Here is an 18,250-nt window from a genome sequence, read left to right as displayed (position 1 = left end):
GTATGATCTCCGGCCAGGGAGCTAACCCACATGGCATAGTAGACCACCCCTGTCTCGCCCACTGCTCCCCTCAGCAGTGTATTTCACCTGTTCTGCTCCCCACTCTGTCTCTGGCGCATCCTCTCACCCCCACACCTCTGGCTTACACCCCAGCTCTTGTATACATAAATAAATAAAATAAATCTTTAAAAACAATGGGAAGAATGTAGACCGTTCCAACAAGGAACTACTATTCCCCAAAACCAAGACTTTACAACCCATGCTTAGGCAACCTTTGAAGGCCATACATGTTTTTCTCTTTCAGTTCCTTTGGTGACTCCTTCAATGTCTCCTCTTGTTCATCCTCAGTACTATAAAAGAGAAAGCAAGAAAATCACATGACTCCCCTGTCAACAAAGTGCATAACTTGGTACCAAGGACCAGTTTACCAGTCCTGTGCGAGAAGCAGTGGGAAGGACATGGCAAGTGTGAGTTCTGGTTCTGGCTCTGCTGTGACTAGCCCTGTGTTCTCAGGCATGTCTGGGCTTCAGTTTCCTCTCCAGAGACTGAATAAATCCTTTCTACGGGTTAGTTCATCTGAAATCAGTCAATAATGTTACATGACAGTGAGTTTCTAAGGAATTCAATGGAACATGGATTTTGCCGAGACTGGAGATTGGAGGATGGGGCAAAGACCTGAGGACTTAGCAACTGTGAGAGCTTCCTTGAACAGAGTGTCAAATGATGTCAACAGAGGTTTAAGCCAAAAATCAGCCAGAAAATAAAGAAGACAAACTTAACTTGTTTCTACTTTAAGCACTATTTAGGATTCAGTTCTAATATTTGATGAACAAATGACTATAAGCCAGATCCCAGGTTAAATCATTCCATACATTCTCACATTTTTCATATCTGCAACAATCCCGTGAAACCAAAACTATAGAGTATGGATTTGTGGATTTGACCCTGAGTTACGACTGTAAATTCTGCTCATTATTTATTTTTCCTTCCAAGCACATAGTAAGACAGCATTTTTGGCACCCTAATTTATATAAATGGCCACATGACTTGTTGTAACCAATGAAATTTGAGTTAAAGTGATATGAATCACTTTGGGGCAAAAACTTTAGAAGCAGCACTCAATTCACCATGTTCCCTTTTGCCTGCTTCAGTAATCAAGGAAGCACAAAGATGGAGACTCCTGTCTGATCACCTTCAGCCAAGCCATCCCATGATAGACATGAAGCATGAGCAAAAAAGAAATTTTTATTGTTTTTTTTTTTGGGGGGGGGTGCTCCCTGGTAGTGCAAGGGGTTAAGACACAGCACTATGAAGCTATCTGCAGCCACTGCTGCATGAGTTCGATCCCTGGACAGGGAGGTGACCCATATGGTGCAGCAGACCACTCCTGACTTGTCAGCTGCTCCCCTCAACAGTGTATTTCAGTAGATCCACCTGCTCCGCTCCGCACTCTGTCTCTGGTGAATCCTCTCACCCCCCCACACCTCTGACCTGTACCCCAGTTGTTGTATGCATAAATAAATCTTTAAAAAAAAAGAAATTTTTGTTGTTTAAACAGTTAAAAATTGTGGGTTTGTTCATTATGTATCAATTGCATGATCTAGCCTATCCCAACAGATACTGACATAATGGGGATGACAGTATGTACACATATATATACTGTTGTAGGAATTAAATCTGACAAAACAGAGTGCCTGCATATGGTAGCTGCCTAGGAAATACTAGTGATCATTATTATATGTAAGGAAATTGAGGTGGGGGAAGTAAATTGAATGCTATTTGCCAGGCACTTTATATCCATATTAATTTTTTCTTTTTTTTTAAGATTTATTTTTATTTTTATACAAGAACTGGGGTACAGGTCAGAGGCGTGGGACGGTGAGAGGATTCACCAGAGACAGAGTGGGGAGCAGAACAGGCAGATGGACAGAAGCACACTGCTGAGGGGAGCAGCGGGCGCGACAGGAAAGGTCTGCTGCACCATGTGGGATTCCCCCTGTCCGGCCGGGAATCGAACTAGCGCTACAGAGGCTGCAGACAGCTTTACAGCACTGCGTTCAACCTGCTGTGCCACCAGGGAAGCTCCAATTTTTTATTTTTGAATTAAACTTTCTATTTTGAGGTAACTGTAGAGTCATATGGTAGCACCTTACAGATCTACAGAACAGTACCCTGACCACAGTGCAGATAGGGATACAGCCACCCTACAAAACAGCTCCACTGCCTGCCAGGATTCCGCACATTGCCCTTTTATGGCCAGTCTACTTCCCTCTTATTCTCCACTCCTTCCTTAACTCCTGGAAGTCCCTCCTCCTGTTATTTCTATAGTCTTGTCATTTTAAGAATGTTTTATAAGTGGAATCATATAGTAAGTAAGTATTGGGGACCTCTTTTTTCACTCAGCATAATTCCTTGCAGATAGTTCCCAGTTGCCGCAAGTACCAAGCGTTGATTCTTTTTATTGCCGAGGAGCAGCCCAGCGTCTGGATGTACCACAGTCAGCTTAATCATTCACTTGTTGGACAACATCTGGGTTTCCAGCCCGTGGCTATTACAAATAAAGCTGCCACAAACATCTGTGTATGTGTCTGTACAAACAAAAATCTTCATTTCTCTGGAATAAAGCCTGGGGGTTATATCATTACTCTTAATCGCTTTGTCAACATTCCCAGTAAGGCTTCTTATCCTTATATTATAAATCTGGAAATAGAAAAAAGGCGTGGGGAAACTTGACTGTGGTCACACGGCTAGAAAGGCTAAGTCAGGGTCTGAATGCAGATAATGGTTCCTTTTCATGACCCCTCATAATTCTACGGAACAAGGCTTAACAAAGCTGAGCCGACTTTGCTAACATAACGGCTAGTACGTCTGACAATAAGCAATATATAAATATGGGTCAGTTATGGGATATAATTTAATATTGCTTCTGTGAGTCTGAAACTGTGAATAAGATTATAACAGCACATACCTTCGTATAGGTTGAAACTGAGACTGAGTTGAAACCTCAGCATTCTTTCCAGGGCTTTTTCTCACTGGGAACTTTTCTTCACCTTAAAAAATAAATTAAATGCATTTTAAACTGGATTTTTGCCAACCCAGATTATTATTTTCATTCCCTAGAATTTCCTGTGGTCTGGTTCAGAATGAGAAATAATCTGGATAGACAAAGCGCTTGCCTAATTGGGTTTGGATTGAGTGCTGCAAAGAGGTTTTTGCTCTGAACATTTATTTTCCTTGCTCAGAGGGGAGAACTATATTCTGACACTCAGAATACAATCAAGCCATTTACTGGCCTTTCAGTTATAACTGCAGTTATTTATGGAGACAAATGTTGTTTTGTTTTTGCAGGAAGGCAAACTGACCTGGTTCCTGTCAACAGACACTAGAGGGCGCTGGAACCAAGAACTGTTTGTTCAATAAAGATTTCAAATAGAAAAGACCATTAGCTGGAAATTCCCAGAGTGCTAACTGTGCCTTTGGCCATGAAACACCACTCAAAGAGTGGGGGTGAGGCTTCAGTACTAAGGGGCAATTCAACTGTCCTCTGTGCTCCTTGATGTCGGACTCTGAAAATACTTCCTCCCCAATTCTCAACAAGGCTTTGCAGACCCTGGACAGACCAGGCTAATATCCATTTTCCTTCCCACGATTGTATTGCTCTGTTTTACAGAGACGGTGATAGACAGCAACTCCCCTATTGGCGAAAAAAAGCTCACAGCCCCTCTAACCCTTGTTCAGGCAGTCTGGTGGGTAATGGCCACCTTTAGCAGGTACCAAGGGATTCTGAGAACCATGGGAAAAGCATCAGGGTTCTTCTTGGGACTTTCTTCCAAATACCCAGAGATTATAAAGGAATTTCTAATAAGCACAACTTAGAGCCAAAGGAGAACTCAGAGATCTTTTGAGTCTGACCCTCTCCTTTACTTTACATAAAGGGAGAGTAGGGCATGGAGTAAAGTAAGGTGACTTGCCGAAGGTCACACAGAAAGTCAGTGGCCAAATTGGCCTTGGAGCCCAGCATGTGTCCGTCTCTTCATGTTTTTCAGATGTTTCTATTGAATATGCTTTACTTTTCTGTCTGCCTGCCCACTTCTCCAGTCCCACTCAACCCTCTTCTGAACACAAGTGAAACAGCCCTGTACAGGCCAGGCTCACAGAGAAAGTGACTGTGGACAGAGGCTCTGCAGAAAGAGGCGGGTGGCCCAAGACCCGGGTCTGAAGACTTATAAAGTATATTGTCCTGAGAAATTAACTATTTATATAAAAGCTTACAGCTTCTGAAAATGGCGCCCTCCTGTGATGGGGGTCTGGATCAGGTGGAAGAGGGGAGGTAGAGCACACAGCAGGTATAGGGGTAAGCCAAGTTCAGAACCTGAGCCCATAATGCCTGTGTTCAGGGTGTTGAGGACATGACAATGGACTCCCCAGGGTTTGGTGGGTGGATAACTTTTAAAATAGATATGCAAAGGTGCACATTTTTTAAAATGCCTGTATCAGAGCCAATAGTTTACTTAAATCTTGCCTTGTGCCATAATCTGGCTGCTGATTCAAGGTTAGTTCCCCATGTTACAGAAAGCAGCCGTTAAGTTATACAGAACCCAAGGACTCCCAATGGGAGGATGTTATGTTGACCCTGCACAGCTTTTATCAATTCTTTTGCTATGCTGCTAAGCAATCAAAGGAAAATGATGGTGAAACTCTGCCTTGTGGGGTAGAGAAAGATATGGACACCTAATTCTAGTTTGTGCCATGTCAGTACCTAGCCATGTGGCTTGGGCAAATCCCTCAGGTATCTAGACACCTGCTATGGGCCATGAATGAAACAAATCTAGTGAAAGACCAAGGGAAAAAAAGCAGCAACTGCTATCTACACTCAGACTGCAAGCGGAGGTATAAATAGCATGATGTGTGGATGTCAGAGGCTGGTGAGATACAGGGCATTCATTCTAATGAGGAGAATCTCAGACACACAATGAAAGTCCTAGATGAGCTCCCCAAGGACAGTTTCAGCCCTAACCATCTGTCATCCGTAAAGTGAAGGCAAATAATGCTCATAGTCATCTACCGGAGGCTTGAGGTTGGGCAAACGCACCTTGTATTCCTTTAAAATTCTCTTCTATGGGACTCGAGGTCTATAAAAGAATGAAGAAAGAACACAGAAAAGACTTTCACTGGAGGCAGATATCATCAAAAGGTCAAGAGAATTTCTTGATGTTCTTAAAATTTGATAACCTATATAAGGTCCCCACATCTTTTATAGAAAAAGAACAAACCTACTTTGAAGGCATAAAATCTTTGTGCTCAATACAGCACAAAGAACAGGCTTCCCTGTTCTTCTCATTGTGAGGGGGACTGTGGGACTTCTCTCTTCTTTGTATCATTTTTCCCTCCATACCCCAACCTTCCAAGAGAGATTGTTTTGATTCATGAGAGTTTTATCAGAAGAGCCAAAGAAGAGTAAAGAACGGCCACCTCTGCAAAGTTACTCTATGGGGTGAGAAGCCAGAATCCTTGTTCGAGTGTTTTGAGGAGAGGTTGTGACTAGGAGGAACCACAAGGTGGCATTTTGGGGAAACGTTCCCTTTCTTGATTTGGGGTTGGTTACATGAGTGTGTTCCATTTGTGAAAGTTCATTAGCTGTACCCAAGATCTAAGCACTTTTCTCTATATTATACGTTTATGGACAAGTACATAAATACATATTATATGCAATATCTGTGTGTGTGTGTGTGTGTATAATTTTGTTAAAGATTTTCTTAACATTTCAGTCTGCCCACAGTAAAATCAAGAAAATATAAAGGGGGGGAAGCAAGGGGAGAGGAAGGACTATGGTCAAAATAAGGGGGGGGGTGCAATTGTATGGGGAATATAACCAAAATGATAATGCATACATTGTGCAAAAATGAAGAAAGATGTAAGAATTATATAAAATATTAATTAAAAAAAAAGAAAACATAAAGGATCCATAAGGGAAATATGCTCTGAGTTTTCAAAAGTGCAGACAAGTGGAAATTATGCTTTGTGACACATCGCTGAATTCCTGTCAGCCGAATGGTTGTAGCTGACATGTATAGTCCTCTTTCCTTACTCCATCTTCCATGTGTGTAAAAGATCCCCAAAAGGTGGTGGATGAGAGGGGTACTGAGGTAGAAATCACATAAATAAGTAGGAGCATTCGGGGGCTTTCATTTTGTCAATGAAAATAATCTGTACAAACAGGTTCTTGCAAAAGCGAGAGGCAGCTCCCCGAGAAAGCCCAGAGTCTGGACAGCCTCACAGCCCCCGCTGAGCCCTGGCTTCCTATCCCCACATCTATGGGTCACCAGTTCTTCTTCACAAAGAAATGTAAGAGCAGGCCTTCTCTTCCCCACAGGAAGGATGTGTGGATTAGATAACATGACAAAAAATGTTCTGTGAAAAAGACAAAGTGCTGCACAACAGCGGGAACCACAACTTGGGGAGAAATGGCACATGACCTTCCATTCTCAAAAATTTTTCAGATTTTTTAAAAACACATGAAACTGCTGGTAAATCAACATTATACACGTTTATGTGGTAAGCTATTTTTCTCAATAAACGTAATTTAAAAGAGGCCATGGAGGGAGTTGAAAATATACTTTACCCGTGGGCCTCCCCTGGTGGCGCAGGCAGTTGAGCGCAGCGCTATGAAGCTGTCCACAGCCTCTGCAGGGCCATTTCGATCCCCGCCTGCCAGCAAGGGTCCCACATGGCCCGGCAGACCTCTCCTGTCGTGCCCACTGCTCCCCTCAGCAGTGTATTTCATCAGTCTGCCTGTTCTGTTTCCCACTCTGTCTCTGCTGGATCCTCTCACCCTCCCGCGCATCTGGCCTGTACCCCGGTTCTTGTATAAATAAATAAATCTTTTTTTTTTTTTTTTTTTTTTTTTTTTTAGAGAGAGGGCATTTCTTTTTTTTTTTTTTTTTTAAAGATTTATTTATTTATTTATACAAGCACGGGGTACAGTCAGAAGCACGGGAGGGTGAGAGAATTCACCAGAGCCAGAGCGGAGAGCAGAACAGGCAGACTGATGAAATACACTGCTGAGGGGAGCAGCGGGCGGCAGGAGAGGTCTGCGCGCCATGTGGGACCCTCACCAGGCGGCTGGGGATCGAACCGGCGCTGCAGAGGCTGCGGGCAGCTTCGCAACCCAGCGCTCAACCGCTGCGCCACCAGGGGAGGCCCAATAAATAAATCTTAAAAAAAAAAAGTGGCGGTCCCTGGTGGCGCACCAGACTATGAAGCTAGCCACAGCCTCTGCAACATGAGTTCGATCCCCGGCCGGCCAGGGAGCAATCCACATGGCAAAGCAGACCTCTCCTGTCTTGTCCGCTGCTCCCCTCAGTAGTGTGCTTCAGTCAGTCTGTCTGTTCTGTTCCCTACTGTCTCTGGTGAATCCTCTCACCCTCCGGATCACTGGCCTGTACCCCAGATCTTATATGCATAAATAAATATTTTTTTAAAAAAAGAAAAGAAAAAAGAGAAATGAAAAAGAAAATATACTTTACCCTGACCTGTGATTTTACCTCTAGAGCTAAGTTTTCTTGTGCAGTCAAGGAGTAAAAATATTCATGGTCTGGAGTTAAAAATTCCTCTGTTATCTCCTCAGAAGACTCTGGTGAGCAAGTTGATTGCACGGATTGATCCTATTAATAATGTAGGAAATCACTCTTAAGTTGGTGTTCATTGTAAATAAAGCCCTTTATAGTAGGAAGCAGTGTTAGTGATGGGTTATCTAAAAACACCAGCAGTCAGGGTGATACTCTCTGAGCCAGCCCCTTCCTGCCTACTTCACCCCTGCCCCAGCCCTACTTCCCCCAATGAGCTAGAAACTACCTAGAGCAAGGATGGAGGCATGGCAGCCCTAAGCCTCAGTGACCGAGCTGCACAATGAGGTAGAGGGGGGGGTTGCCAGGGGGCAGGCAACCATTCCATTTTTATTTATAGAATTTATTTATTTGTGCACAAGAACTGGGGTACAGGCCAGGGGTGAGAGGATTCACCAGAGAAAGAGTGGGGAAAAGAACAGGCAGACTGAAATACACTGCTAAAGGGAGCAGCAGGTGAGGCAGGAGAGGTCTGCTGCGCCATGTGGGTTAGTTCCCTGGCCAGCCGGTGATCGAATTCATGTTGCAGTGGCTGGCTACAGATAGTTTCATAGGTTGCACCTTAACCCCTTGCACCACCAGGGAGGTCCCATTCTGTTTTTCAATTCTCAGAAAGGACAGGGCCCTAGATAACTCAAACTGGGGGCCAAATTTAAACACCCATCATGATCCTCAATGGCACTGCCTGTCCTCAGGAAGAGGCTAAGAATGCTCAAAACTGGGAAGTTCCTCAGGTATTCCCGTTTAAAAACAAGTGAAAGGGCAGGATTTTAAAAATAGCTATGCAATCTCAATAACAAGATAAATTAATAGTTATTACTTCGGCATTCACCCCTTGCTTTTCTGCCTATTTCTCTGTGCTCAGGCCCCGATTATCACATGGCCTCTCCTCACCTTCCATCATCCCTTTGCAGAAGTTTTGTGATTTGCTGGGACATTGCTTTTCCACATACTTCCTCTTTCTAAGCACTTAGCAGTTTCCTCTCCTTTACCTCTTGTATCAAATTGAAATTTCTCAGACAATCTGCTTCCCCTATCTTCCCCACTTCTCTGACAAGCCTGCTTCTCCCCCCAAGTCAATATGCTTATGTATAATGGCCTTCTTGGCCTCATGTATAAGGAAAAATAAATTGTCCTACGAGTGGTAATTGTGCTATAATTAAATATAATAGTATGTTCTTTGAAAGACTTGAAATATTGTCACTATTGTGTTTTTATATTATTTCATTCTCAATTATTGTTTATGTTCTTTCAGTGATTGTGGTCCCGAGTTAATGATGGTTTTAAAAATCTTGGTTCCTTAGTCTGGCTGGTTCACAGCCCAGTTGCATGCTTAAAGGATGTTGTTAAACCTCAGAAACAAAGCTGTATCTTCAATACAGATGCTAGAAAATGACAGGATTCCACAGATCCCGCTGAGGAGCTGTCAGGCATGAAAACATTCCTTCTACTGGGTTAGAGGTGAATTTGGATCTTAGAGGATATTCCAGGTGAAGGCACAGTCCTCACAATTCCTACGGTATGCTGACCTCAGTCACATGTTGAGCCATGAGTTTTGGTATCTAACTTCAAACTAGTTGGTCTTGTCTACCCAACTACACAGGAAGCTCCAGGGCCAAAATTGAATCTGACTTGTCTGTTCTCCCCAAGTCCCAAGATCTACAATGCTTTAAGTTGAATTGACTCAAAAAAGCACTGGGCGGGCCTCCCTGGTGGCGCAGGCGGTTGAGCGCCGCGCTGTGTAGCTGTCTGCAGCCTCTGCAGTGTCAGTTTAATCCCAGCCAGCTGGCGAGAATCCCACATGGTGAAGCAGACCTCTCCTCTCTCACCCACTGCTCCCCTAAGCAGTGTATTTCGTCAGTCTGCCTGTTTTGTTCCCCGCTCTGTCTCTGGTAAATCCTCTCACCCTTCCACGCATCTGGCCTGTACCCCGGTTCTTGTATAAATAAATCTTAAAAAAAAAAAAAAAAAAAAAAAAGCACTGGGCAAGGGGACTCCCTAGTGGCATAGGGGTTAAATCTCAGCACTATCACCAAGCATTGCTGCATGAGTTTGCTCCTCAGCCAGGGAGGTGACCCATATGGCACAGCAGACCTCTCCTGTCTCACCTGCTGCTCCCTTCAGCAGTGTATTTCAGTAGATCTGCCTGTTCTGCTCCCTACCCTGTCTCTGGTGAATCCTCTTACCCACCCCGCCCCCCACCTCTGGCCTACACCCCAGCTTCCGTATGCATACATAAGTAAATCTTAAAAAAAAGAAAAAAAAGAAAGAAGGGCCTCCCGAGTGGCACAAGGGGTTAAGTTGCAACCTATGAAGCTATTCGCAGCCTCTGCAGCACAAGTTCGATCCCCGGCTGGCCAGAGAGCAACCCACATGGCACAGCAGACCTCTCCTGACTCACCTGCTGCTCCCCTCAGCAGTGTATTTGAATAGATCCACCTGTTCTGCTCCCCACTGTCTCTGGTGAATCCTCTCACCCCACCCCACACCTCTGGCCTGTACCCCAGCTCTTGGATGAATAAATAAATCAAAAAAAAAAGAAAGAAAGAAAGAAACATTTATAATTAAAAACATTTATAATTAAAAATTATCCAATAGAAAAGAGTTACTACAGATATCATTTCAATGTTATAATATGTAACAACTCAGTTCTACTTTATTAGGTCTCTGGGTTCAACCTGGCTGTCGGGGTCATGACTACTTACACTGCAAGATTTCTCAATGAGAGCAGATGCCTCAGAACTTGCTTGAAAGACTTCATTGTGCTCTGGCTGCCCGTTTTTCCTGAGCGACAGATGCCTGATACCTAAAAATCATACAACCAGAGTCAAAATCATTCAGCGATATTCACAGGACATGGAAGGGCTGAAAGGTGGCCCCGAAAGGTGAGAGAAGAAATGCCATGGATTCTGCCGTGGGTGGCCCACCCTACATATTGGATCCAGTCCAGACAGTGAAAACTGTTTAGCCTGGCTCCAGCACATTGCTCTGGATCATTATCCTTTTTAAAAATGATTCTTGACAGTGTCTCCCCTGTCAAGGGGAGGCAGTTGAGCAGGCAGTTGAGTGCAGCACTGTGAAACTGTCTGCAGCCTTTGGGTGCCGGTTTGATTCCCGGCGGGCCAGTGAGATTCCCACATGGCACGGCAGACCTCTCCTGTCTCGCCCGCTGCTCCCCTCAGCAGTATATTTTGTCAGTCTGCCTGTTCTGTTCCCAGCTCTGTCTCTGGTGAATCCTCTCACCCTCCCGTGCATCTGGCCTGTACCCGGGTTCTTGTATAAATAAATAAATCTTTAAAAAAAAAAAAAAAAAGAATGATCCTTGACAAAGCAAAGATTCTAAATACCAAAAAGAAAAAAAACACCACCAACCCAATAGATCTCTACCTAAGATAAACAATCATTTTAGATGTACCTTTAACTTGCAAACAACTGGGAGATAATATCCTATGCTATGATGGCAAGCAATTACCAGGTAGAAATACATTGCCTCCAGTTTTAGCCCACAAATCTATAAGAGTGATGACAGTAAATGTCATTTTTCTCAAGAAAAGTATTGGATGGTTTCACTTATAGGAAGTATTTAGGGAAACCAAACAAGGAGTAGGGAAAGAAAAAAAAAAAAAGCAGACAAAACTAGCAAGCAAACCATAAATTGGAGACATACAGCAGGGAAGGGGGAGGGAGCGGGATCAAAATAGGTGAAGGAAAAGCACAAGAGACTATGGTTGATGGTTCATGGGTGACTTGGTGGTGGAATTTTATGGGAATTACAACTGAGAGGAAAAATCGAACATTACACAAAAATGAACAATGATGTAAAATATGTCTATATATTTAAATAAATATATTTAATTTTTAAAAATGCCATTTTGCTCTAGAGTCCTCTGGCATAGACTATCTAGGAGACAGTGGAATTTTTCTGGTTTAAAATGCAATTAAAGAAACAGGCAGCAGGGAGTGGCCTTTGCCCTGAGGTAAGGAAGGTTCCATTCCTTGCCAAGTCAGACCCAGGACCAGGGTCAATGCATGGAGATTATTTTACTTCCTTTGGACAAATGAGTTTGTTCCAGTAATTGAAAAATTGAGTATTTCTTTACCCATAGGTAGGACAGGTATATCAAAGAGTACATTGCTTCCCCCTGGGTTCCCAGGTAGATGGAAAAGGAGAGCAAATCCAGCAAAAGAAATATATTCCAAGAGATTTACTTATTTTTAAGAGCCAGTAGCTTGATAGTGCTCACCTATCCCAATTTCTCCAACTGAAAATAAGCTTCGAGACCCAAATTGTCTGCCATTCTGGTCACTGTTGTGGTCACTGTTGTCCTTTTTGTCATACTTGGCATTTTCATCATTTTTTCTGGGGTAATCTATTGCTGGCTGCCAATCAGCATTCTCTGGGTCCTTGATGGGGAGCAGGGGCAGGGGATTCAGCTTGTTTTCAGCCTCATTCTCTACAGTCAAACAACTATGAGAATGCCAAGGAGGTACCACCAGCTGCCCAGTAGCTGCTTTCTCTGCCATTTCTTTCACCTCCACTGGACAGAAGAGAAAGCAGCATTTAAAACATTGTGAATATTGCAAACAAAATCTTTTGATTAAAGAGTCACGCAAAAATTGCCTTTTCAGAATAGCATCATCTTTATCTTGCTGTTTAGCTGGAAGAGGGTGTGGGAGAGACTAGATGACAGAGGGAAGAGCAGAATTTCAATTAGTTTTAGTCCTTGTGGCTGAATTTCAGAGTGGAAGGCCGCAAAAACTTGTAGATGGAGTTCTGAAGCCCCCACTCTGAAGAAACTAATGGAAAGGATTCTATTCGACTTTGTCCTTTATAGACTGAATTCATACTTTGAGAGTATATATATATACATGAGTGTTTTCATTCCCACATGTCCTGTACTTTTGCTAATGTCACTTAACATTAACATTAAAAAAACATAGCCACACTGTACCCTCTTAAGCTTACAAGATAAAACTAATACAAATAATAATACTCAGGGCCTAACCCGTAGCGCAGCAGTTGAGCGCTGGGCTGCGAAGCTGCCCGCAGCCTCTGCAGCACCAGTTCCATCCCCAGCCACCTGCAAGGGTCCCACATGGCGCACAGACCTCTCCTGCTGCACCCGCTGCTCCCCTCAGCAGTGTACCTCGGTCCCTCTGCCTGTTCTGCTCCCCGCTCTGGCTCTGGTGAATTCTCTCACCCTCCCGCACTTCTGACTGTATCCAGTGCTTGTATAAATAAATAAATAAATCTTTAAAAAAAAGAATACTCACCAGATACATGAAAGCAACACTGCACACACTCTACTTTAATAATGTTTATATTAAGTACGTACTGTTTTGGTTGTTAAATGATATGAATTAATATATATTGAAAAATAGAAAAATGTTTCCTGTAAAGTCTACAAAGGAAAAAAACTTCCTTTTTGCAGTTAGTAATCAGAAATTCCTTGCTTTTAAAATGTAATGATCTAACAGAGAGAAAAAATGTGAGAGGACAGGGCAATACAGGCTGTGTACTTAGCAATAACAAACAGGTTGAAATCTGAACAGCCTTTAAATTTCATTTCAACAACCCATGACTTCATACTCACTTTCCCATTTTAAGTGTATCTCTCCATCATCTTCATTATGTCTTGACTTTGCATTATAGATTTCAGAAGACACAGATTCCACACCGACCCTAAAGTCCACAGGTTTTGGAGAAAGTTGGGGAACAGAATGAACACAAACACATTAGTTTGCTCAAGATTCCGGCGCAGCAGACCCTCCCAGGAACCGCCCCTCCTCTCAGTCACTCCTGGGCTGGCATTGACTCCTGCCCTCCACCAGGGGGCACCACACAACCCAGTGTTCGACTATGATGCTCCTTACCTGGTAGAGCTCTGGCAGAGGCTGGATGACACAGGAGGTCCCTGAGGGTGACCTGCCACAGTGAAGAGTGCACTATTTAGCTGTGTTGCTTTGGCTCGGACACTGGACTCTCTAGGCCTTCCCTGGCTAAGAAATGAAAGAACAGGGATAGAAGAGCTCTAAGGTATTTTTGAGTTTCCAAGCTCAAATTTCATGATTCTAAGAGTACACATGGGACATTTTCAGAGATAACAGGACCCCACAATTGAAACACAGTTTCACCAGACAGAATCCTTATCCCTGGGCTGATGAGGAGTCCCCCGGGGCCCACCCTCCAACATGGCACAGGACACAGATGATGATTTAGTAACTTCTGCCTTTTGATCAGAAGTCTCTGCAACAGGTCCATCTGCCTATCAATGATGGTACAAAAACTAACATTTGCAAAGATGATCTTAAAGCACCAAGGATTCTGAAGAACATTCAACTACCTTCAGCCCAACTTCAATAAGTTCCAGATCCTGACTTGTCATAAGCTAGCTGACTTTGGCAAACTTCAATCTCTCTAAGCCAAGGATTCCTCATCAGCAAAACAAGGGAGACTATATAATCTAAATATCTATATATTCACCTATATAATCTAAATATCCTGATTATATAGTTGTCACCATCTATTAAGCTAACTCTGAAAATGTGTGATGTGTGGCATATACATAAATTCCTGTTATCCACAATGTGCTACTCCTTCGTGGGACCAGAAAGCAGAGACTGTTGAATCAGAAAGGTCAGATCTGATCAGCTTCTTTAAGGAGCAACTTGGCAACATCTTTCAAGAATCTTTAACATGCTCAACCCCTTTGAACTAATAACTGTTTCTGAAAATCTATGGAGGAGGCCATGTTCCAAAATGCAGAAAAAGTTTTATTGACAAGTCACCGTGGCCCTGTTTATATCAGAAATAACCTAAAATTCAACAGGAGGGATATCCAACAATTTCAAACTAAGTTTACAGGAAGTTTTTTAGTAACATGGGATAATGCTCATGTTCTAACATAAAGTGAAAAATCAGGATATAGGATAGCATACACACATTTAATTATAATTTTCAGCATACAAAAAGACTAGGTACATTGGTAGCAAAAAGGTTCCATTTCTTTGATTTATTTTTTGTTCTTCTGGGGGAAGAGGGTGGAACTGGACAGCTTTTGCTTTGTCATCTTATGGCTACACTGGTCTATCCATGATGTGAGAGCTAAACCACCTGATGTCAGTTAGGTTGTTCTTCAATAATTCCCTTTGTGAAGGTAAAATACACCAATCTAAAATGTTTGGGTATTTCCTTGATTCTCCTTCATGTACATATTCAATGGTATGAACAGAACAGCAAACTCCTGTCATTTGTCTCAATCACCACTAGGGGGAAGAGGAACAAGAAGTTATTTTTTTCCAAAACTGACTTCAAGGCTGTGGATTAATGCTATCATGTAACCACTGAAACAGAAAACTAAAATTGATATACTAGTCTATCTGGAAAGACATTTTCTGACCCCTTTTAGAAGTTCCCCTGTGGAAAATTTGCTTTACCCTATTTCTTAAAGCCCTGTGTTTAGATATGACTACCTTCCATCCACATGGTCTGAAGCCACTTTGTTTCACTCAACTGGCTGGCAATCAGAGGCCAGGTTAACAGTGACATTGCTCAACTCCAGCTCTGGAGTCAGTGACTCTGGTTTCTGAGTAGTCTGGTTTCTGGAGCATTGGCAAATGAAATACCTGATGTTTCCTTTTGTAGGAAAAACAGTCTGAACAGTTTTGGAAAAGCAAGCAGCTTCACTTCTGACAACTAGTGAGCTCTGTCTGATTAACCTGCCAACCACTTCACCTCTGATGTCTCCTACATCAAATTATACCTCCAGGGCCTCCCTGGTGGCACAAGGGGTTAAGACGCAACCTATGAAGCTGTCCGCAGCCTCTGCAGCACAAGTTCAATCTCCAGCTGGTCAGGGAGCAGCCCACATGGTGCAGCAGACCTCTCCTGTCTCACCCACTGCTCCCCTCAGCAGTGTATTTCAGTCAGTCTGCTTGTTCTGTTCTCCACTATGTCTCTGGTGAATCCTCTCTCTCACACACACACACCTCTGGCTTGTACCCCAGATCTTGAATGCATAAATAAATAAATCTTTAAAAAAATTACACCTCCATCCATTACACCACTGTTTATTTATAAGAGAATTTATATCTATTCTTCATCACTCAGTCTCTTTGTCACTAGCTCTATGTCAATCATTAAGTGGCCTCAATATCACATGGGAGTCTAAAGACAGGTGACACAAGGACTAATAAAAATGTTAACTCACCTGCTGGAATTTTGGCTCCTGCTTCTTTCCAAGCTGCCCTTGGCTCCCTGCATAGACAGAAACTGTTCGCACACGCTCTGTTTTCCAGTGCCACAAAGATCCGAAACCTTTAAAAGCAGTAAACATGCTTCAGTGCTTTGAATTTCTCTCCTCTTTATTCACATTTTATTTTCAAAGATATTCTTGCTAAATGTATAGAAATAAACAGGCCTTTCATGTTTCCTATCTAGTAGATCTCTCTCTTACCTGGAGGCCTTTATGGAGAAATGTTGTCCTCCCCCGCTTTCTTATCAGCCCAGTCCTTCAGGGTTAAGTGAAGAATGAGCAGACAAAAGACACTGAAAATTAAAAAGCTTTCCTTTGTACATTCCCCTTAGGTATTATTAAGGCAGCAGGCTTTGATGTAGGACACCCAGGCCTGGGTTCCAGCCTAAGCCTGAGAGAGCCGGTGCTTCAGTTTCCTCATCCATAAGACAGGGACAGTGACACATGCCTGAATCCACCAATGTGGATGCTATGAATATAAATAAAGGCTACAATACTTCAGAAACAGTAGAACTAAAAGAAATCTAACCTATGCCCTTTATCTGAAAGACTTTTGAGTGTGTTTATTCCAAACAAACAGTTAATTGTATCTTCTAACTTATAGAACATTAACGCAACAAATGTGGGGCTTGGGGATGGTAGCAAGGTATCTCAAAATGTCAAGATGCATTAAAAATAATCATTTCACTAAAGCATGTGCTCTCAAGGCCTTTGCATGGGGGTAAGGACTCCTCAGCAATATCTGAGACAGGGCTGAGACTAGTTTTTTTTTTTTTTAAATTTTTTTTATTTATTTATTTATTTTTATAGAGGCATGTTTTATTTATTTATTTGTTTGTTTTTTTTTTTGTTTATACATGCACTGAGTACAGTCAGAAGCGCGGGAGGGTGAGAGAATTCACCAGAGCCAGAGCAGGGAGCAGAGCAGGCAGAAGGACCGAAGTACACTGCTGAGGGGAGCAGCGGGCGGCAGGAGAGGTCTGCGCGCCATGCGGGACCCTCCTTCGGTGGCTGGGGGGCAGCCGGGGATCGAACTGGTGCCGCAGAGGCTGCGGGCAGCTTTGCAACCCAGCGCTCAACCGCTGCACCACTGGGGAGGCCCTGAGACTAGTTTTTAAGACTTCAACTTCAGCTTTCGTTTGAGAAGCCAGCAGCCATGCTTTATAGAGGCCTGGGTGGGTCTATTTAGTGAAGATGAGAAATCAAGGGCAGAAAGAGGCCACTTGAAGCCCAAGGCAGCAGACATGTAACTGAAGTTTCTTGCCCAGTCCAACTGAATGCTGTTGTATGAGAAATCCCAGCCCATGTCACATGAAGAAGAGCCACCTACATAAGCCCTGCCAAATTCCTGACTCACAGAGTTGTAAGAAATAATAAACCATTTATTTTAAGCCACTACATTTGGAGCTTTTTTTTTTTTTTGGTTACAAAGCAAGAGATAACCAAAACATATTATAATAAAAGTTATTTCTAAACAAGAAAAGGTTTTCTAGCTAACTCTAGTTTTCAGTGGAAAAAGAAATACTAGAATCTAAGTTAATTCTTTGTGCTTTCTCTTTAGATAGAAACAAGTATCAATGTTTTTCCAAATATTCAAGTGAACATGAAGCCTCACTGAAATTCAGCAGGTCACAGAGAAAGAACACTACGCCAAGAATCAAGAAACTGCCCCCCCAAACAACTGGGCTCTGACAGTAGAGAAGCAAGACTGGGGTGAAGGGAGCTACCTGCTCTGTGCAGGCAATAAAGGGGGTATGGTGTCTGTGGAGAATTTTAAAATAATAATAAAGCCCACTCAAAGTTGGCTTGCTTGTCATCCCAATGCGCCAGCAATTCTAAGTTCAGTAATAAAAGTTCTCCCAATGCAGCCAGGCTCTCCTATTCCAGCCCCACCTCAGTAACAACATGGTATCTCGGAAAGTTGAAGTCACTGAGTTTGAACTTCATACCCTGTAAAATTCTATGATTCAAAAGGCAGCAAGCTTTCTGTGTGATCCTCTTCAAATTCATTCCTTTATTTACCCCTTCATTCCTTCAATGACCATTTACTGAGTACTTTCAATGTGTCAAGCACCTTACCAGGCACTGGGACAAAGAATAAGTAAGACCTGGCCCTGTTCTCAAGGAATTTGTGGAACAGCCACTCTAGATCTCACTATGCTTCAGGCTAAGCCAAGTCAGCTCCCACAGCATCTTCCCTAACCACCAGGTCACTCTGTCCCCCACTGGTGTTCGAGTGACTCACAGGTCAAACCTATAATTCATTCATCATTATATCCCAGGGTCTAATATATCACCTCTGGCTCTATTAATGTTTACTGAATGAATGAATGAAATAATATAAAATGGAGATTAATACTTGCCCAAGAT

At 42.9% G+C, this 18,250-nt stretch overlaps 1 protein-coding gene across 11 annotated transcripts in view; it reads right to left on the bottom strand.

Moving 5' to 3' along the window:
• The window catches only part of TEX14 (testis expressed 14, intercellular bridge forming factor), a 91,739-nt gene that overhangs the window by 22,330 nt on the left and 51,159 nt on the right, over positions 1–18,250 (bottom strand). For 7 of the 11 annotated variants that reach the window (XM_054689713.1, XM_054689715.1, XM_054689710.1 and 4 more), the window contains 9 exons: positions 15,836–15,942; positions 13,500–13,625; positions 13,220–13,308; positions 11,870–12,163; positions 10,331–10,431; positions 7,533–7,664; positions 5,093–5,132; positions 2,969–3,050; positions 288–350 (listed from right to left, as the gene is read on the bottom strand). In XM_054689713.1, coding sequence (XP_054545688.1) covers positions 288–350; positions 2,969–3,050; positions 5,093–5,132; positions 7,533–7,664; positions 10,331–10,431; positions 11,870–12,163; positions 13,220–13,308; positions 13,500–13,625; positions 15,836–15,942 — 1,034 coding nt within the window. The remainder of the gene's footprint in view (positions 1–287; positions 351–2,968; positions 3,051–5,092; positions 5,133–7,532; positions 7,665–10,330; positions 10,432–11,869; positions 12,164–13,219; positions 13,309–13,499; positions 13,626–15,835; positions 15,943–18,250) is intronic. The other 4 variants (XM_054689714.1, XM_037495104.2, XM_054689717.1 and 1 more) reach the window with 2 other exon arrangements.

Source organism: Talpa occidentalis, unplaced genomic scaffold, assembly GCF_014898055.3.
Source record: "Talpa occidentalis isolate TD23 unplaced genomic scaffold, MPIMG_talOcc4v2.1 talOcc4.7, whole genome shotgun sequence".
Classification (NCBI taxonomy): Eukaryota; Metazoa; Chordata; class Mammalia; order Eulipotyphla; family Talpidae; genus Talpa; species Talpa occidentalis.
Note: the sequence above shows the minus strand (reverse complement) of the source record. Positions and strands in the feature narration are given on the sequence as shown.